General features: G+C 35.9%; 1 protein-coding gene across 1 annotated transcript in view; it reads right to left on the reverse strand.

The window, feature by feature from the left end:
- Positions 1–3,940: 3,940 nt before the first annotated feature.
- Positions 3,941–23,650, reverse strand: part of LOC121383053 (heparan sulfate 2-O-sulfotransferase 1-like) — a 128,775-nt gene continuing 109,065 nt past the window's right edge. The window contains exons 5-8 of the mRNA XM_041512813.1: positions 15,080–15,218; positions 13,866–13,963; positions 9,502–9,659; positions 3,941–4,638 (exon numbers count right to left, since the gene is read on the reverse strand). Of these exons, the coding sequence (XP_041368747.1) occupies positions 4,418–4,638; positions 9,502–9,659; positions 13,866–13,963; positions 15,080–15,218 (616 nt within the window). The 3' untranslated portion in view covers positions 3,941–4,417. The remainder of the gene's footprint in view (positions 4,639–9,501; positions 9,660–13,865; positions 13,964–15,079; positions 15,219–23,650) is intronic.

The following is a 23,650-nucleotide window of genomic DNA, read 5'->3' on the forward strand; positions in this document are numbered from 1 at the left end:
CAATGTTCTTTCCTTAGGGTAGGGAAGAAAAAGTAACAACTAGCGATAATGATAATTTGTTTTAATTTCAATGTAAATACAACCAGTTTGATTCAGATACAAACACACATCAGTCAAATAGCAAACAAAAATAACGCTTTGACTTTTAAAACTTAATTGTACAAGAAACGAAATGAACCATGTTCCTGAATTACGACAAGCACTACGACACAGGGCTATATCTAAGCCTTTGGAAACAGAAAATCTTTTATCAAGAACAAAAAGGAACCATATTTTCTCCCATCCCTAGTCATGCAAGACAGACCCATTCCATGATGTCAGCCCATGCAGAATAAATCTGTCTTGCATGGACTATGATGTCATTGAATTTAACATAGGGAGTATTACTGTGTTGGTAATAATATGACATCATATAAATTGAAGTTGGTCAGTTTTAGATAATATTTTGTTATTAAAAACTTCATTGTAAAAGCCGTCTTGTTAATTTGTAATGTTAAATTATATTTAACACATGAAACAGATGCGACAAATAAGACAGTGTAATTTATTTATGATAAAACGGTCAAATAAAGAAGCTACTTTTCAACCATCTTTGTTTCTTTGTGTAAAATAAATGTTTATTTATCAAATAGATGGGAGAAATAGACCACATATTATGTGGTCATGTGGGATAGAAAAAGTACACCCTTGGTGGTGGAAATTTCTACCATGGGACTCTGCAAGCCTCGTCCCGGGTCGAAATTTCCACCACCAAGGGTATACTTTTTCTATCCCACATGACCACATATGATGGAGACTATTAATCTTTGATGCCAAAATGGCTTTTTCTAAACTTAAGATTTGATTACTAGCAATAAAAAATAATGATGGCATGTTTTCTCAATATAATAATTTTTTTAAATACAGCAGTAACCTTAGTTTTAATCCTATGCCTCATGGGAAACATAAATTTCACTTTGATATAGATTCAAGACATCGGATAATAAAACAAATTTGTCCCTGCATTAAAAATAACAGTTTTGATTCAACCTCTTTAGTGTAAATATAACAAACCTGTTAAAAATATAATCCATTGTAGATCTATATTTTTAATAGCAAAAAAATAAAAAAGAGAAGAAAACCTTGAACAACGTAAACAAAATTGGTAATTATACATTGGTGTTGTTATTAAAGGAATCGTTAGAAAGTCAATACTGCGCAGACAGCTTCACATACAGATATGAACTATAATTTTCATTACTGTTACCTGGTATTTTGAAGCATGTCAACAAATTAATAACTGTTATGAAGAAGTGAAGAAACATGAATTTGTTTTAATGTGGCATTGATCTTTAAGAAGAAGAAAAAAACAAAGACCGTGAATAAGAACCACCTACAGACATTTAAAACATCGTGAAGTTAGTAATATCAAATCAGTTATATTGCAAGCTGTATTTTGATCCACCACTGTCCTAAAGTTTATCTCCCAGTGTCCTAAACATCCATCAACTGTTGTTAGTTCATTCTTTTTTTAAGAATATTTTTCACGGGCTGACAGCTGAAATTGGCTTTGTCCATAATCACGGTTTAAATTATTAAAAAAAAAATCCGTTTTTAAAAAATCAGAAAAAGCAATTTGATTTATTTTTTCAAATTATATAGGTTTGCAGCATTTCTATTACATGCATGTCCTCCCACCCCCCAAAAACCTCATATTAAACCCCCCCCCAGAAAGAAGTTAAATTATGGCATTCCCAGTACTTTCATTTTAAGACGGATTTCTATGGAAAATTAAACTAAGATGTTTACCAGACTCTTGACTAGAATATAATGAGTACAGGTATCACTTAGTAACCGGGGCCAAGATTAATTTATACGTCTTCAACCAACGTCTTGATTTTTGATATTAATTTATACATGTTTAACCAAATAAATACAATGGTTACCATCTTGATTTTTGAATCACTTCAAAATAAGACTTGGTTTCTGACAAGTTCAAAATTTCTCTGCACAAATCCCAGTTCAAAGGGTATTTTGGAAAGGATGTGATTGTTTTACAAGTCGCTGTCTGATCAAGGTGGTCATTGTTTAAAATCTGAACTGACCTCGTGTCAAGAAAGTGAGGAGCACATTGACAAGACATTCAAAATGGCTGCTGAACAATTTGTTTCAAGTTCATTCTAACAGCCTACTACTTGTATTCAAGGGTTAGGGTTAATGTGTTTTACAGCAACCTCACACAAGCAACAGCAATAGCAACTGAAAACTGGATGGTGCGTTCAATAGTTTTTGCATAATTACAAAACACAGGTATGGATTTAATTGCATGTGATTACCTTGGGTTTTCTCTATCATGTTTCATGATTATGTTAATTGCAGTTTATTCAAATTCAATATCCGTTTTGAACATTCCTGTTAACAACTGATTAAGCTATCAACTAGCAACTGGATATCATGAATTAATTTTAAAAATCAATCTGAATGATTTCATTGATTTTCTCTATTAAAAAAATCTACCTTTCTTTTGTAAAGTTAATTTTATCACATTATTTTTGTTAAAGGTCTAATAAAATCTGACTGAATGTTTTGAAACGGCACGGAGAGCAATGGTCTCAAATTACTAGTTTAAGATATCACCCAGGAAGTTGAATAAGAGCACAATGGTGTAATAATTCTTAAAGATCTGCAGCATAACACAATAAAAACAAGTTATAAATATGCACGAGTAATCGTACCGACATACACAATCTTTCTCTTATACATACATTCAGCTGTAACACCCAAACCACAAAGACGGTGCAGTATCCAACCACCCAATAACACATAAATCTGTACATACACATTGAAACATTTATCACACACGATTAATAAAATACGTATTTACCACGTCGCCATACACACCAGAAACACATGCATAAATGAATGACATTAATGGCATTTACAAGCTTGTGATAATATATGTACAAGTTTGTTTGCTAAAGTGTTTAACATTAAACTATGACTGGACATAATATATACATCTTTTAAAGCTTTCAAGAGGAATAAATTCCCTGGAATAAACATCCCCACACCAGACACGGGCTCAAAATACTCTGACTGGAAAAATACATCCTCTAATAACAACCTCAGCTGATCACACAGTTACGTTAAACATTTCACATCTCCATGCATCCCCCCCCTTCTTTATCCCCACCGATATTTTAATTTTTCATAATTGTAAAATAATCAGCTCTTTTCCAACATTTTTTTATATAATAGCTGTACTGATAATTTATTTGGCTTTTGTCTATTCATCCCATAGAACTACTTTTGTCTATTCATCCCATAGAACTACTTTTGTCTATTCATCCCATAGAACTACTTTTGTCTATTCATCCCATAGAACTACTTTTGTCTATTCATCCCATAGAACTACTTTTGTCACACAAATATCACTTTTAATGTTTGTTTTGTTTACCACCACTAGAGCACATTGATTTATTAATCATTATCTATTGGATGTCAAATGTTTGGTAATTCTGACAGTCTTAGAGAGGAAACCTGCTACATTTTTTCCATTAGCAGCAAGGGTTCTTTTATGCACCATCCCAGACAGGATAGCACATACCACAGCCTTTGATATACCACTCGTGGTGAACTAGTTGGAATGAGAAATAACGCAATGGACCAACCGACGGGGATCGATGTTAGATGGACCATGCATCAGGCGAGTTATTTACCACTGCCCCCCCCCCAATATCAGTTTTAAAAACTATTTACCACTGCCCCCCCCATATCAGTTTTAAAAACTATTTACCACTGCCCCCCCATATCAGTTTTAAAAACTATTTACCACTGCCCCCCCCATATCAGTTTTAAAAACTATTTACCACTGCCCCCCCATATTTTTAAAAACTATTTACCACTGCCCCCCCCCCCCCCATATCAGTTTTAAAAACTATTTAATTCCACGTTGGTCTAATGTGCTTTCAAAGATCACATTTATTTATAAGTTATGAAGAAATGAAGCCGACATAAATATACACCTACAAAATAAGTGAAACTGAATCCCAAAATATATGTTTGTACAACATTTGTCATACTTCACAGAAACTCGATTACATGACAATCTAAAAGAAATGAATAAAAAATAAATAGATATACATCATAGAATACCCGTTTAACGTTTTACTTTCCAATGGCGTGACTCATTATCACCGTTTCATCATATATATATCAGCCTGTGACACGTCAAGCCATTCTTTCTAGTGACAAAGTGTTTTATAATCCATCTTACCATGTCTTTTCGTAATTAAATCTACATGTCGAAACGTTTCTTACAGCACTGACTAATCAAGTATGAAAACCCATGACATGTTAACTTTCAGTCCGGTGGCAATGTTTTCACATCATGATCTAATGATATATTGCAAGTTGTTTCTATTGCTAATGTTGACGACTATCTCGGCCGCACTTTCTCGTAGCTGAATCGGTTTTCCTTTTCCACATACTCTCCGTCCAGCAAGTCAAATGTCTGATGCTTCACATAATGAAACTGCTGAAGAGCAAATTCATAAAATGTATTTTCCATTTTCCAAATGGTCGATTCCTGAATTTTAGCTATAGTTTCTGGCTTTGGTGTAATCTTTTTGGAGGTTTTCCGCAGATGTGATTTTCTACCTGAAATCAGTAAAAAGAAATTGGTTATTTGTAATGAATAAATTTTCCAGAGCAGTAATACCTCCACCCCCATCTAAAGAAACTTGCTGTACTATTAAATAACGAAGGAAGGAAGGAAATGTTTTATTTAACGACGCACTCAACACATTTTATTTACCGTTATATGGCGTCAGGCATATAGTTACGGACAACACAGATATTGAGAGAGGAAACCCATTGTTGCCACTTCATAGACTACTCTTTTCAATTAGCAGCAAGGGATCTTTTATATGCACCATCCCACAGACAGGATAGTACATACCACAGCCTTTGATACACCAGTCATGGTGCACTGGCTGGAACAAGAAATAGTCCAATGGGTTCACTGACGGGGATTGATCACAGACCGACCGCACATCAAGCGAATGCTTTACCACTGGGCTATATCCCGCCCACAATTAAATAATTACATTAAGTACTGTTTTTGTCCTTGTATCCACTTACGGTTCAATAATTACATCAACTACTGTTTTTGTCCTCGTATCCACTTACGGTTCAATAATTACATCAACTACTGTTTTTGTCCTCGTATCCACTTACGGTTCAATAATTACATCAAGTACTGTTTTTGTCCTCGTATCCACTTACGGTTCAATAATTACATCAAGTATTGTTTTTGTCCTCGTATCCACTTACGGTTCAATAATATTGTTTTTGTCCTCGTATCCACTTACGGTTCAATACTTTCATCAAGTACTGTTTTTGTCCTCGTATCCACTTACGGTTCAATAATTACATCAAGTACTGTTTTTGTCCTCGTATCCACTTACGGTTCAATAATTACTGTTTTTGTCCTCGTATCCACTTACGGTTCAATAATTACATCAACTACTGTTTTTGTCCTCGTATCCACTTACGGTTCAATAATTACATCAAGTACTGTTTTTGTCCTCGTATCCACTTACGGTTCAATAATTACATCAAGTACTGTTTTTGTCCTCGTATCCACTTACGGTTCAATAATTTCATCAAGTACTGTTTTTGTCCTCGTATCCACTTACGGTTCAATAATTTCATCAAGTACTGTTTTTGTCCTCGTATCCACTTACGGTTCAATAATTACATCAAGTACTGTTTTTGTCCTCGTATCCACTTACGGTTCAATAATTACATCAAGTACTGTTTTTGTCCTCGTATCCACTTACGGTTCAATAATTACATCAAGTACTGTTTTTGTCCTCGTATCCACTTACGGTTCAATAATTACATCAAGTACTGTTTTTGTCCTCGTATCCACTTACGGTTCAATAATTACATCAAGTACTGTTTTTGTCCTCGTATCCACTTACGGTTCAATAATTACATCAAGTACTGTTTTTGTCCTCGTATCCACTTACGGTTCAATAATTACATCAAGTACTGTTTTTGTCCTCGTATCCACTTACGGTTCAATAATTACATCAAGTACTGTTTTTGTCCTCGTATCCACTTACGGTTCAATAATTACATCAAGTACTGTTTTTGTCCTCGTATCCACTTACGGTTCAATAATTACATCAAGTACTGTTTTTGTCCTCGTATCCACTTACGGTTCAATAATTACATCAAGTACTGTTTTTGTCCTCGTATCCACTTACGGTTCAATAATTACATCAAGTACTGTTTTTGTCCTCGTATCCACTTACGGTTCAATAATTACATCAAGTATTGTTTTTGTCCTCGTATCCACTTACGGTTCAATAATTACATCAAGTACTGTCCTCGTATCCACTTACGGTTCAATAATTACATCAAGTATTGTTTTTGTCCTCGTATCCACTTACGGTTCAATAATTACATCAAGTACTGTTTTTGTCCTCGTATCCACTTACGGTTCAATAATTACATCAAGTACTGTTTTTGTCCTCGTATCCACTTACGGTTCAATAATTACATCAAGTACTGTTTTTGTCCTCGTATCCACTTACGGTTCAATAATTACATCAACTATTGTTTTTGTCCTCGTATCCACTTACGGTTCAATAATTACATCAAGTACTGTTTTTGTCCTCGTATCCACTTACGGTTCAATAATTACATCAACTATTGTTTTTGTCCTCGTATCCACTTACGGTTCAATAATTACATCAACTACTGTTTTTGTCCTCGTATCCACTTACGGTTCAATAATTACATCAAGTATTGTTTTTGTCCTCGTATCCACTTACGGTTCAATAATTACATTCATACATTCATTCATTTATACCTATAGTCCGTCCCACAGGGAACACCTTTTTTCATACTATGGAATTTACTACAAGTTCTTTATTTTTGAGCCAATTGTTTTCTAAATTGCACACAAACATAGTATGTTTTTGTTATTTCCAAAACACTTTTACTTTTCTTCTTATGTCAAACCAAACTGAAACTATTTACAATTTTTTTTTTTGTAGGATGAGATAGGCTATGGTTTTGTCCTTATATCCAGTTACGGTTCAAGCATGCTGTTCTGGGCACACACCTCAGGTATATGGGCTGTCTGTCCAGAACAGTGTGTTAATGAAAGAAAAGTTGGTGACCATAGAAGAGCACAGAAGCCAATGACAGTGAAAACCAACCTGAGTTATAAAGTTAACACAACCAACCTGAGTTATAAAGTTAACACAACCAACCTGAGTTATAAAGTTAACTGAATGACAGTGAAAACCAACCTGAGTTATAAAGTTAACCCAACCAACCTGACTTATAAAGCTAACCCAATGACAGAGAAAACCAACCTGAGTTATAAAGTTAACTGAATGACAGTGAAAACCAACCTGAGTTATAAAGTTAACCCAACCAACCTGACTTATAAAGCTAACCCAATGACAGAGAAAACCAACCTGAGTTATAAAGTTAACTGAATGACAGTGAAAACCAACCTGAGTTATAAAGCTAACCCAATGACAGTGAAAACCAACCTGAGTTATAAAGTTAACCCAACCAACCTGAGTTATAAAGCTAACCCAATGACAGTGAAAACCAACCTGAGTTATAAAGTTAACCCAACCAACCTGAGTTATAAAGCTAACCCAATGACAGTGAAAACCAACCTGAGTTATAAAGCTAACCCAATGACAGTGAAAACCAACCTGAGTTATAAAGTTAACCCAATGACAGTGAAAACCAACCTGAGTTATAAAGCTAACCCAATGACAGTGAAAACCAACCTGAGTTATAAAGCTAACCCAATGACAGTGAAAACCAACCTGAGTTATAAAGCTAACCCAAGAACCTGAGTTATAAACCTAACCCAATGACAGTGAAAACCAACCTGAGTTATAAAGCTAACCCAAGAACCTGAGTTATAAAGCTAACCCAATGACTGTGAAAACCAACCTGAGTTATAAAGCTAACTGAATGACAGTGAAAACCAACCTGAGTTATAAAGCTAACCCAATGACAGTGAAAACCAACCTCAGTTATAAAGCTAACCCAATGACAGTGAAAACCAACCTGAGTTATAAAGTTAACCCAACCAACCTGACTTATAAAGCTAACCCAATGACAGAGAAAACCAACCTGAGTTATAAAGTTAACTGAATGACAGTGAAAACTAACCTGAGTTATAAAGTTAACCCAACCAACCTGACTTATAAAGCTAACCCAATGACAGAGAAAACCAACCTGAGTTATAAAGTTAACTCAATGACAGTGAAAACCAACCTGAGTTATAAAGTTAACCCAACCAACCTGAGTTATAAAGCTAACCCAATGACAGTGAAAACCAACCTGAGTTATAAAGTTAACTGAATGACAGTGAAAACCAACCTGAGTTATAAAGCTAACCCAAGAACCTGAGTTATAAAGCTAACCCAATGACTGTGAAAACCAACCTGAGTTATAAAGCTAACTGAATGACAGTGAAAACCAACCTCAGTTATAAAGCTAACCCAATGACAGTGAAAACCAACCTCAGTTATAAAGCTAACCCAATGACAGTGAAAACCAACCTGAGTTATAAAGTTAACCCAACCAACCTGACTTATAAAGCTAATCCAATGACAGAGAAAACCAACCTGAGTTATAAAGTTAACTGAATGACAGTGAAAACTAACCTGAGTTATAAAGTTAACCCAACCAACCTGACTTATAAAGCTAACCCAATGACAGAGAAAACCAACCTGAGTTATAAAGTTAACTGAATGACAGTGAAAACCAACCTGAGTTATAAAGTTAACCCAACCAACCTGAGTTATAAAGCTAACCCAATGACAGTGAAAACCAACCTGAGTTATAAAGTTAACTGAATGACAGTGAAAACCAACCTGAGTTATAAAGCTAACCCAATGACAGTGAAAACCAACCTGAGTTATAAAGCTAACCCAATGACTGTGAAAACCAACCTGAGTTATAAAGCTAACCCAATGACAGTGAAAACCAACCTGAGTTATAAAGCTAACCCAATGACAGTGAAAACCAACCTGAGTTATAAAGTTAACCCAATGACAGTGAAAACCAACCTGAGTTATAAAGCTAACCCAATGACAGTGAAAACCAACCTGAGTTATAAAGCTAACCCAAGAACCTGAGTTATAAACCTAACCCAATGACAGTGAAAACCAACCTGAGTTATAAAGTTAACCCAATGACAGTGAAAACTAACCTGAGTTATAAAGCTAACCCAATGACAGTGTAAACCAACCTGAGTTATAAAGCTAACCCAAGAACCTGAGTTATAAAGCTAACCCAATGACTGTGAAAACCAACCTGAGTTATAAAGCTAACTGAATGACAGTGAAAACCAACCTGAGTTATAAAGCTAACCCAATGACAGTGAAAACCAACCTGAGTTATAAAGCTAACCCAATGACAGTGAAAACCAACCTGAGTTATAAAGTTAACCGAATGACAGTGAAAACCAACCTGAGTTATAAAGCTGGACCGCCCCCCTGAAGAAGCGGGGGAAGGTGGCCTCTAAGAGAGCAATGAAGTCTCCCAGCTCCTCTGTTACCCCAACGACCAGGTAGTTGTGGACCAGGTTGTGTTTCGCCTCCTCCAGGGCCCACCTGCTGCCGGGATTCCTGAAAATAAACAAACACATTTAGTAACTAAAAAAAGAGTCACTTTCTATAGAAATAATGCCAGGTGATTATGAGATTTCCACAGAAATACCATTTATAAAACTCTGTAAATATAAGAACTGACCTGATAACAGAATTCAGGGCTCACCCTGTGCATGGCCAAATTAGACAATTGCTAATTTTTATACAAAGTGTCTACAACATATAGTTGTTGGCTAATAAAATATTCCTTCAAATAAACACATTTTAATAATTATTTGGGAAATACTCTATACATCTAAAAATGCATCTATACATCTATAAATATATCTATACATCTATAAATACTCTATACATCCAAAAATACATCTATAAATACCGTATATCTTCGCCTGTAAGTCGATCTCGGCTATAAGTCGAGTCCCTAATTTCAAGCCCTGAAAACGTATTTTTTTATTGACCCGTTTATAAGTCGACCCATGAAAAACTACTTATAAATATTGAAATATTTCTTATTTTCAGCACATGAGAACAATAATATTTGAACAAAAGAAAATTATTTTACAAACTTCGGTTTTCACGTTTTGTACATCGCAATATAATCAGACTATTCCAATCAAACTATCATTATTACATAGCATCAAAACGAAATATTCCCTTAGTAGAGAGTGAAAGCTGTTTGACTGTTACTGTATAGTATTGTACAGATGGTTTTGTGCACAGACAACAACTTTATTTATAAACACTGACAACAGATCACTACGATAAAACTGAAAGTATCACGTTTTGCCGCCATATTAATACATGTAAGGAGGATAACTCTGGAAAGTACACTGGTTTTTGTACCAAATGATGTGTGTCCCTATTGCTCTAGATAGTGAACTGCAGAGATCAGTCTATTTTAAGGGAAAGCTCAGTAATATTCATGAAGTTAATCACCGCCAAAACATTGTTTGAACAACCATTAATGCCAGTGACCAGATTTCAAAATAAACTCAGGCAACAGGTAGTTAGTATTGTTTACATTTTTACTATTAGTGATGACTGTTAATTTAACTAAGTGGACTGTTGTCTTGGCATATGAGTGAGATCGTACGCCTTTTCGCATAACCAAAACCGTTCTAATGCCAAAAAAAATAGGTTATAAAAAATAAATGTGTCAAATTAACATATTTGAGTATAAATACATGGCATACTTCAACAATAAAACTTGTAAAATAATCCCCAAAACAGTAATATTTTTTGGTGAATTTTTTTTACCCTCTTATAAGTCGACCCCCCCAGTTATAAAATAATTTTTGGGTGAAAAAAATTCGACTTATAGGCGAAGATATACGGTACTCTATACATCTAAAAATCCAAATGTTTTCTGGTGTAAGGCCTGCGAATGGTATATAAACTAAATAATAGAAATGAGAATGAAAATAAGAATTACTCTGTCACCACAGAGGTTATTCTTTTTTTATTAACAGCACTGAACTACAGTGTGGACTAAGGACAAATCACCGACCTGTTAACAGAATGATATACAAACTAAATGATACAAATGAAACTATGAATCCATGCATTACAACAGAGGTTATTATTACTTTTTTATATTAACCGCACAGACCCACAGCGTGAAGTAAGGAGAAATCACAGACATCAAACACAGATTAAATCTGGCTTACCACCCACCCAATTAGAAGTGTAAATACACAGCAAGAGACCTTCCATGATAGTTGGGAATCAGTGATTTGCTGGCCCCAGCACTCGGTGAATAGACCACCCTTCTGTAAACACTGTGATTTCCACACACACACAGAGAGTGCCTGCTAAACAACTGGAGCCAAATCTAGGTCTAAATGGATGGCAAATAAATTAATGGCTCCAATATTTGACAAACTGAACCGAACGTGCTTTCACGGCTGCCAGATCAAACCACAGATTTTATTTACTTAATATTAGAGGAAATAATTTTATTCCAATAAAGCTTATCCGAAAGCAATTTGTGGACAATGAATAAATCAACAGGGTAAGCAGTCTGGGAGAGTGAGCAGAGTTAAATCTGGAAATCAATATTAAATAACAACCGACAGACCACAAACTGAACTGGTAGGGATATAATACAGGAAAGGAGAATAGAAATGTTTATAATATAGAAATGGGAAATATTTCCTAGTTTCCCATTGATGAACCTTTCCTTGAGCACATTTTGGTGAATCCCTCCCATACATTCAAGTGTCCATCTCTCATCTGTTGCCTTACCCCAAATATTATTGATGTAACAATGAAATTCAGTTGCACAGTTTTAGGAAAATGGTGATTAATTGGTACTCAAGTGCCCAAAAATAATCACGCCCAAATTAAGTACAAACTTGCTGACCTCAAAACATTTCACCTCTAAACCTCTGATCTTTTAAGTTTAATTAGATTAAAATAACCTGAAATACATTTCTGACAACTCTACAGCAGCTGTTAATGACAGGACTGAACTAACATGACCTCCCTATGCTCACACCATTTTAGGCGCTCATGAAACGTCCATCAAACATACGAAATCTACTGTGAAAACGGGAAATGTGGGCAGATTGTGCTTTCTATCTATCATTCATGATGAACTAACCCCCAAAAATACAACAATCCTATTGGCTGAATTAAAAAAAAAAGTATGCCACATAAAAGACATCAAAATACATTTTCCGCACTCAAGGTATTTCATGCCACAGTCATAGGGCATGTTTATTTAATGCCACATTGTGGTGGAAATCTTTTCATTGTAATTCCATTACCGAGAATGAATTGGTTACCGACTTGATTCTCATGGCATGACAATGCAGCGTAAAATGTTTAAGTGGAGTCAGGCCTTTACAATTACGTTTCATCATCTCCTCAGTACATCTTCCTAAAACATAAACAACTGCCATGTTTCCAATCACCATTCTTTGCTACAAACCTATTAGAAACTACATCTAGCTAGCTTAATTGAATAACCTTTGTGACTCTGACAAGAAGAAGCATCATCAGTTTTTATATTGCCAACTGCCTATTATTTCATTTTCAGCTCACTGTGTAATTATGCGTTCAGCCACTTTGAACATCTCGTACTGGATCATATTGCAAATTGTTTTTGTTTTCCAGCAGCCCAAATTGTGTAACGGCAAAACGGGCTATTACAGGTTATTACAGCATGTGTTTAAAGAGAAGCAGTCAGAAATGTGGTAGTTAATTTACAGACTCTGTTTCACACCTGACATTCCATCAATAAAGACTTTAAGTGCTCTGTGCGGATGATAAGGATATCTTTTATTTTCTCTCTTTTGAAGCATGAAGTGCTGTGTGTGTAATGGTTCAGATTGATGACTTAAAAGTTGACAGTTGTTTTGTTTAATGACACCACTAGAGCACATTGATTAATTAATCATTAGCCATTGGATGTCATATAGTCTTCAGAGGAAACTTGCTACATTTTTCTATGAGAAACAAGAGATGTTTCATGTGCACTTTCCCATACAAAGCACAGCACATGGCAATGTCTCTGAGCAGGTTTGAACCGTGGACCCAAGCATGTCATGCTAGCACACTACTCACTGAACCAGATTTTGTCACATAGATTGATGAGACAAGACAAAGATAAATAAAATTGAAAGTTTGTTTTGTTTAACGACACCATCAGAGCACATTGATTTATTAATTATCGGCTATTGGATGTCAAACATTTGGTAATTCTGACATATAGACTTAAAGAGGAAATCTGCTAAATTTTTTCCATTAGTAGCAAGGATCTTTTATATGCACAATCCCACAGACAGAATAGCAGTTAGCACATACCACAGCTTTTGCTATACCAAATGTGGTGTACTGGCTGAAACGAGAAACAGCCCAATGGACCTCACTGACACTGTTTAGTTCATAAATTAGCCCTCGATTACTAGCAGTAAATTACTATACCACCTTTCACATGTATTTTACAGGTATTCCCTAGCTACAAGCTGATAAACATAAAATAAACTTCACTTTTAAACATTCAATGGATTATAAATGAAATATAATTTTCAATGCCACAGTAACAAACCCCAAAATACAAAAGTATACAAATTAGGAATAAAACTTCTCTTTTTTTTTTTTTACATTAAATTTGTTTTCTTTTTAAACTACTGCATCCCAAGGCAAAATGACTGTGTTATGATGAGAATGTTTGTGATGGTAGATACAATCTAACGGATGGAACGTAGTGTGTCAACTCACCAGCACTCTGCAGAATGACCGCAGAAAAACGGAATCTGCATCCACAGATTTTCAGGACTGCAGTCTTCACCACTTCGCTCTACACACTGGTCAAATGTCTGAAATGTCAAATATATAACATACATTATATCATTCAACTCTCGCTCTGCACACTGGTCAAATGTCTGAAACGTCAAATATAACATACATCACATCATTCATCCCTTCGCTCTACACACTGGTAAAACGTCTGAAACATCAAATATAACATACATTACATCATTCACCTCTCGCTCTACACACTGGTCAAATGTCTGAAACGTCAAATATAACATACATTACATCATTCACCTCTCGCTCTACACACTGGTCAAATGTCTGAAACGTCAAATATATCATACATTATATCATTTATCTCTCGCTCTACACACTGGTCAAATGTCTGAAACGTCAAATATAACATACATTATATCATTGATCTCTCGCTCTACACACTGGTCAAATGTCTGAAACGTCAAATATAACATACATTATATCATTCACCTCTCACTCTACACACTGGTCAAATGTCTGAAACGTCAAATATAACATACATTACATCATTCATCTCTAGCTCTACACACTGGTAAAATGTCTGAAACGTCAAATATAACATACATTACATCATTTATCTCTCGCTCTACACACTGGTCAAATGTCTGAAATGTCAAATATAACATACATTACATAATTCACCTCTCGCTCTACACACTGGTCAAATGTCTGAAACGTCAAATATAACATACATTATATCATTTATCTCTCGCTCTACACACTGGTCAAATGTCTGAAACGTCAAATATAACATACATTATATCATTCACCTCTCACTCTACACACTGGTCAAATGCCTGAAACGTCAAATATAACATACATTACATCATTCATCTCTAGCTCTACACACTGGTCAAATGTCTGAAACGTCAAATATAACATACATTATATCATTCACCTCTCGCTCTACACACTGGTCAAATGTCTGAAACATTAAACATAACATACATTATTTACCCCTTGCTCTACACACTGGTCAAATGTCTGAAATGTCAAATATAACATACATTACACCATTTATCCCGTCATTGAGGTGGAAGCCCTAGTTCTGTGAGTAACACAGTCCGTTTGGTGCTCCACGACTGGCATATCAAAGATTGCAGTACATATATAAGTAGCTTTAACAAATGTTTTTCACTTACCTCTTTGTTACCAGCTTTTCTTCTCTTTAGGAATGGGCGGAAGTCGTCTCCATAGCGGACAAAATAATAATAAGAAACTAGTCGATCCAGCGGATCCCTCACAATGTTAATATAAATAGGCTTCTTCTGTATGCCAAAACTGAAAAACACAAATATACAAGACAAATAGTTCCGGTGATCAAAGAGAAAAACACTGCTTAGTTTCTAGTCAAATAAATATTTGTAATTAAGAAGTAAAGATGAGTCTTCTGCAAATTATAACTGAAAAATTAAAAATATTGGGAGGTGGGGTGGAGACGATAAATTTATGAAGCAGGTGTTTTTAAAAGCATTTTAAATGTATGTTTTTACAAGTGTACAAGTCATACACAGGCTTTGTAAATTTAGCCTGGGATGTTTCATACAGTTAAATATATAAGAATACAACTTTACAAGTTTACATATTGTTGTGAAGTGTTAAAAACAAAACTTCTGACTTCTACACCCTCATTACCCTTTCACGGAAACCCAATCACCATCCCTGGCAATTTTAAAGATGATCCTAGATTGGGTACCGTAACCAAATATAGTTCATGTACAAAATTAATTTAATTTTGTTTTTCTAACCGATCAAATTTCCAATTTAGTCAAACTGCCCAGGTGATGCAATGAATAAATAATGTAATTATCAAATTAATGAATAACAAGAAATTTTCTTATGCAAGAGAATATTTAGACACTGTTAATATTTCATAACTTTGGTTGTTAATATTTCATAACTTTGGTTATAATAATTTTAAAAATCTCTGTATCAATAAAAAATATGTGAGTTGACACCACAACAAGCAAACTGAATTCAGGTATCTACATTTGAAAATAAATGAATATTGGTTTCAAATGATGTAATTTACTCCTTGGACAACGTAAACAGTAAGAGAGAAGACACCCACTAACAGTGTTCTGTGTTGTGAAATGTGAGTGGGCGACATGCAAGCTCTGATATCACTCTAACAAAGATGTGAAATTTGACCACTAATCAGTTAACATTAATGGAAATTAATTATTCATCTACAGACACATTTGTTTCATCATGTTTCATAATACATAGTTTTCATTTCTGTCTGCTAAAACAACAAGGACAGAAAAGACTGAAACTGACTTTGTCTCACAGGACCGGCCTCAGTGGCATCGTGGTTAGGCCATCGGTCTACAGGCTGGTAGGTACTGGGTTCGGATCCCAGTCGAGGCATGGGATTTTTAATCCAGATACCGACTCTAAACCCTGAGTGAGTGCTCCGCAAGGCTCAATGGGTAGGTGTAAACCACTTGCACTGACCAGTGATCCATAACTGGTTCAACAAAGGCCATGGTTTGTGCTATCCTGCTTGTGGGAAGCACAAATAAAAGATCCCTTGCTGCTAATCGGAAAGAGTAGCCCATGTAGTGGCGACAGCGGGTTTCCTCTCAAGATCTGTGTGGTCCTTAACCATATGTCTGACGCCATATAACTGTAAATAAAATGTGTTGAGTGCGTCGTTAAATAAAACATTTCTTTCTTTCTTTGTCTCACAGGATGAGACAACTAAAACTTCTATCTGCTAAAACAACAAGGAAACAAAAGACTGAAACTGACTTTGTCTCACAGGATGAGACAACTAAAACTTCTATCTGCTGTTCTGAAACGACCACATCACCATGTCACTTTCTTACAGCTACAGATCAAAATGTGTAAATCTTAATATTGTTCAAACAACAGATACAAGATAACAGGAGGGCTGCATACTGAATTCTGTGTAAGTTAACCACTGTTTAGTTTAGCATGAGAGTGCTCACTGAAATCTGTGTCCTGGTTTCACAATTTGACATGGTACAAAGGAATCAAGTTCAGGTACAAATTTAACCCAGATAAAATCAAGCATTTGTTTCTTTTTGTTTGTTTTCTAGTGACGTAATGGCAGATGTCCTATGTTATCATGCCAAAAGCCAACTATCTCCATCATTAATGTTCTTTCCGCGTCTCATCTCCACTTCAGTGTTACGCTCCTACTAATGTTACTGATATAAAAATCATCTTACTCGGTAAATACTAAACCCCCAACTCAAGTTAAATGAAGCGATTCATTGACTGCAATTGTGAGTATATCCAATCCACCTGTTGATATATTACAAACGGAATGTGGCTGAATGAAAAGATTTCTGTCTCGTTATCCAATAGCAGGGAGTTGTACATCACAAAGATTGGGTCCATCACGTTAAGACTGAGAGAGAAATCAGTTACAGGTAACGAGATCAGAATCAGCATTAAGTGGAGGTCTACCGCGTGAAGTTATCATACATCACAAAGATTGGGTCCATCACGTTAAGACAGAGAGAGAAATCAGTTACAGGTAACGAGATCAGAATCAGCATTAAGTGGAGGTCTACCGCGTGAAGTTATCATACATCACAAAGATTGGGTCCATCACGTTAAGACAGAGAGAGAAATCAGTTACAGGTAACGAGATCAGAATCAGCATTAAGTGGAGGTCTACCGCGTGAAGTTATCATACATCACAAAGATTGGGTCCATCACGTTAAGACAGAGAGAGAAATCAGTTACAGGTAACGAGATCAGAATCAGCATTAAGTGGAGGTCTACCGCGTGAAGTTATCATACATCACAAAGATTGGGTCCATCACGTTAAGACAGAGAGAGAAATCAGTTACAGGTAACGAGATCAGAATCAGCATTAAGTGGAGGTCTACCGCGTGAAGTTATCATACATCACAAAGATTGGGTCCATCACGTTAAGACAGAGAGAGAAATCAGTTACAGGTAACGAGATCAGAATCAGCATTAAGTGGAGGTCTACCGCGTGAAGTTATCATACATCACAAAGATTGGGTCCATCACGTTAAGACTGAGAGAGAAATCAGTTACAGGTAACGAGATCAGAATCAGCATTAAGTGGAGGTCTACCACGTGAAGTCATCATCTCAACCAGATTACACTCTACAATACTGGACTAGCTGAATGCAGAGAATGAGGCAGGTGCATCAAACACAATCCTCGGTTACCAGCCAGTCAATTACTGAACAGTTTATAGTGAGAGAGCAGGGATCTAACGTAACGTTGGCACCAAAGGCATTTGCCAGAGTTAATCTTTGGGTTTTTTAACAACACTACTAGAGCACATTATTAACCATCAGCTATCGAATGTCAAACATTTGGTACCTTTTATATATAAGAGGAAACCAGCTACATTTTTGCATTAGTACCAAGGGATCTTTTATATGCACCATCCCACAGAGGATATCACATACCACCGCCTTTGATATACCAGTTGTGATGCACTGGCTGGAACAAGAAATAGCCCAGTGGGCCCACCGACGGGGATATACCGTAGACCGACTGTGCATCACGAGAGCACTATACCACAGGCCAGAGGTTCAATATTAATTGCTCCGTAGGTCAAGGGCTTTACTGATGGTAGATTTTTACTGCTGGATACAAATTACTGCCATAAGTACAAATTACTGCCATAAGTACAAATTACTGCCATAAGTTGAAAGGAAAATGTATGGTTTTTAATTTTGTGTTTATTTTTGGCAAAAATTAAAGGTTTAAATTGTTTGAAGTAATAAATTCTTAATTTTGAGGCATGAAGGAAGAGTAAATGCAATCCTCTCCATGACAGTGAGGAAAATGTAACTGTGAGATGCAATTATAGAAAGTTACAAATGACCTGCATACTTAAAAACTGACAACTGGATTTTAAATTAAGGGCCCAATTTCACAAAACATTGTAAGTCTAGTTTTGCACGTAAACGTAAATCTACGACTAAACCACAATTCTTATTACTATTATAGTTCAATAAATATAGTTAGAAATACACTTTTCATTTTCTTTTGTCTTTAAAATGCTCCATTTTCCGTAATGATGCAATTTTCTGCGTGAAATAGACGCCAAACGTGTAAATGCATGACCGGTTTTACTGCTAGTAGCAGACTTAAACTTATGATGTTTAATGAAATGGGCCCCTGAATAGTATTTAAATACCACCTTGTTTTGACCGTATGCTTCGCAAGTAATTTTACCATTTCGTGAATACAAAACACTGAAATTAATGTTCTGTGTACACAATCATAGGAAATTTAATTAATTTTCTGATGTATAGTAATAAAGAGTGTTTCAATGGTTAGAAGCTCTGAAGAAGTAAACGGAGCGATGGTAGACAAGTTCAAAAATGATTGGCTGGCTGGTGCGCTGACTGAATGGAGGAAAATAAGAAACATACCAATCAATATAAGTTAATTTCTGCAGCTGTGATCACTACAAATACTGTTCCGCAGTCCTCAGTGCTATTAATACAACACTGGCATCTCAGTGGTCACCGGGTGACGATCAATCTAATACAATTTGCTGGCAATACAATGGAAATAATAGCCAGAAAGGGCTTCATTGGCCACTCTGCGCAAACAAGCCATCCTGATCGGTTATCTTGTTAAGGTAATATTGGAAAATTGTTATAAATACAGTGGCCCAGTCTTTCCCCGCAATCAAGATGTACGGTGGAATTGCTTGCTCATTGTAGGTTGAGCTAATGGTGAAAGACCAAGAGCCCAGCCAGATGAAATTGCCATTTAGACAAACAACAGGATATATGGACCAATATTGTGCAAGCGTGATGTATAGGCAAAACCATTTTGCCAATATTTGTGTCCCAGGGCCGAATTCAATATATGCTCCCGACTTCAGTGGTTAGTCAAAGACCACGGAAAGCTTATGTCATAAACTGGGACTATCGCGTTACAGTGTTCAATATTTTAACAAGACATCTGCAAACAGTGCATGGCATTTTGGGCTGAATATCATTTATTGTCTTATTGCCGAAACCCGAACCACGTTTCGTGTTTCAAAACTCAACACAAGAGCTTTAGAGGCATAGCAAGTTTTCTCAACAAATTTACACAGTGTACGTTATCCAAGGAAAATCCTTTTAGAAACTTGTATTTGTTCACAGCGGTAAGGAAGCACAACGCAGTGAAAGCCGTAGCTCAGACTGTCAGAACTGTGAGACAAATTTACTGGTCTCATTCTGAAAGAAATGGAAAAGTGCACTCTATTTGCTATTAAGGGCTGTCGTAAATCTGCTAACCAAGAAAACGGTTACGGAACAACTTACTATGTTCATACTTAAAATTAGAATTTGAAGCAATTAAATAAATTTATAAATATATTGTACCTCGCAAAATATATATATATCTTTCTAGCATTATTCTTTAAACTTATTAAAAACACAATTTAATACTTACTGTGTAGTAGTATTACAAAAATGCTAATGTTTTAATCAGTCGTCATATATATATAGTCTTATTTATAGACAAACAAAAATCATTTGTCAGTGCAATGTTTTTATTGCAATATCATTTCATCCGTTGAGATTTATCTCATCTTGGTGAACAATGGAGACTCAGAGACTAGCGCTTATAAATAAATAAAAGTGTATGTTTATTTTGGTCTTTACTACATTAATATGAGTTTCTAAAATCTGTTTATTTTGGACTTTACAACATTAATATGAGTTTGTAAAATCTGTTTATTTTGGACTTTACAACATCAATATGAGTTTGTAAAACCTGTTTATTTTGGACTTTACTACGGTACATTAATATGAGTTTATAAAATCTGTTTATTTTGGACTTTAATATGAGTAACAGGTAGTAGAAATATATAACACTAAAAGTTTAACATAATAAATTCTTTAAAAGCTCAACAGTCGACAACCAACACACTGTAAAAATAAATATTTGCCACTAATATTTTGTGTAGTGGTTAAGCCATCAGACTTAGTTTAAGGCTGGCAGGTACTGGGTTCGCCTCCCGGTGTCTGCTCCCACCAGAGTGAGTTTAATGACTCAGTGGGTAGATGTCAAAGCCACTACACCGACATCTCTCTCACTAACAATTAACCCACTGTCCTGGACAGACAGCCCACATAGCTGAGGTATGTGTGCCCAGGAAGCGTGCTTGAACCTTAATTGGATATAAGTATGAAAATGTTATAAATGAATGAATTTGACTAAAACAAAACCTCTAGCTACTGAGAAAGTGGATAAAGCTACATGTATTCCTAATTTAAAAAATATATATATATAATTAAAAAAAAAAAACCCAACCCAAAACCCCCCCCCAAAAAAATCCCAAACAACCCCACCTAAGATATAAATTGACAGCTTGTTTATGTTAAAGGATGCGACAGGTGAAAGCCACACAAACACAATCATATAGTACAGTCCCACCCAGCCAGGCTGACAGACAGCGGGAGAATGAGGACAAATGTAATCTAACAAACACAGAAGAAAGTCTTTAAAAACCCACACCACAAAGCTGCTTTTATCTAAGCTATGAGCTACACAGATTGCGAAGAATTCAAACAAATGAAGAGATCCGTGTTTTTATAGCTGCTTACCTTCCAGCAGCAGTTTCATGTTACTGCACTTTGTTATAATACAGATTCTTTCATTTAAACAGTTTACTTTTTAAAAAAAACAGTTTTCTACTTTAAGAAACAAAATACTAGCATTGCATTGTTGACAATTGTGTGTTTAAAGGTTGACTATTTTAAAATGTTGGTTAGTGGCACGGTTGAAAATGGTTTGTGCACTGATGGAACTTTGTGTGCTGTGTATTTCTACGAAATGAAGATATCAGTGGCAGAGATCAAGTTGCCGTTTGTTTTCTTTATAAAACTCTCTAAATAAACACACTGTCTGTGATGGTCTATTTTAGCTGTTTGTTTTTGTTTGATTTTTTTCCCTTTCACCAAATAAACATTTTGCTGACAACCAAAATAGAATATGATAAATGTTTGGAATCAGACAGAATGTGCCAACTGTTAGACTTAAGCTGAGATTCCTTTTGTCCGGTTGCACTTGCGGCTCCGTTTATGACTCCGTTTGCGGTTGCGTTTACAATACGTTTTGAGTGAATCCATTTGACGGCAAAGTATGCGTTTATACAGCCTTTTGGTGCTAATCTACACGTGGGGGGAAAATTACACATGGGATTCCCCTAAAATTACCGCACGGCGAAACGGATGAATCACCCCACGGAGCGATTGAAATAAGCGCATGTGGTTTCGGATAAATAAACGCAAACGGACTGCACTAATGGAATCACTCTCACCTGGAACAAGCCGCAAACGCAACCGGACAAAAGGAATCTCAGCTTTACACTTATTTCATTTGGTTTATACCTAATTTTGTGCTTACATCCAATAAAGGTTCAAGCACGCTGTCCTGGGCACACACCTCAGCTATCTGGGCTGTCTGTCAAGAACAGTGGGTTAGTTGTTAGTGAGAGAGATGAGGGTGTAGTGGTCTTACACCTACCCACTGAATCGTTAAAACTTGCTCTGGGTGGGAGTCGGTACCGGGATGTGAACCCAGTACTTACCAGCCTCAAGTCTGATGGCTTAATCACGACACCACCGAGGCCAGTGACATAGTTAAAGTACGTTCTAAATTTTGTAAAATCTCTTCTACAGTCCATTTGAGTAATAAAGGATATACATACATCTTGAAACAACAAGTTGTAAAATAAAAGACACAAATATAGTAATGTTTCCAACATATCTTTAAAACCCCAGGGCTTCTAGATTATGGTAGCCCAACTAGTGATATTTAATGCTGGGCTAGTAAATAATTACCATCACCATGCCCAATGACTAGTGAAAAACAAGTTGTCAAATGCTGTATGCAAGTCTATTTTGTAAATATGAATATCTTGCCTACCCCCTCCCCCAAATCTAAGCTAAACCTCCTTCTTAGGTGACATATCTCATTATTCCTATTAGTAAAATGGTATTTACTTAAAGTAGGGTTAGTGAATTTTTAATCATGACTAGTAAAAAAACAAAATCACTGATCCTATGGCTAGTGAATTTTCATAACAATTCAAGAAACCCTGAAACCCTGACCTTTATTACTAAATTAAATCAATTTAAAGTAACCATAATTAAAAACTTCTCATAGCATTTTAATTGAAGTACACTGAGAACACTATATTAATGTGGAACTACATTCTACTAAATATACCAGCTTCATAATACTGTTCATTACAGTTAAAGAGCTCTGTGAAAGCCATATGGACATCTACTGTCTATTAGCCAGGAAGCCGGGTACATAAATAAACAAGCCTTTCCTACATGTCATTGATAATGCTGTCGAGAGGGAGACAGGTTAAAAGCAGGAAGTTGAGACTACGACTCAAGAAAATTAATCTCGTCTACTACACAGAGTGTGCGGCACACGCTGGAGACAACCAGATACAAAACCAGCAAGTAGAGTGTTTGTGTTCTCCAACCAAAACAACCTCCATTTACACTGGCAGAGCAGCAGACCAGCTGTAAAGCAACAAGTAACAGACATGATATTATTACAGTACTGTGCGTGAATTTTTACAAAGTTTACACAAAACACTGAGCTCCAATTATCAGACTCAAATGCCGATCCAGTTCATTGAGGCAGCACATCTTAGAGTTTAGTGAGCATATGAAAGCAAACGAGAAGAAGAAGACTCAAGTCTAAGCTACAGGGCCCGTGTTTAT

Source organism: Gigantopelta aegis, chromosome 10 (assembly GCF_016097555.1).
Source record: "Gigantopelta aegis isolate Gae_Host chromosome 10, Gae_host_genome, whole genome shotgun sequence".
Taxonomy (NCBI): Eukaryota; Metazoa; Mollusca; class Gastropoda; order Neomphalida; family Peltospiridae; genus Gigantopelta; species Gigantopelta aegis.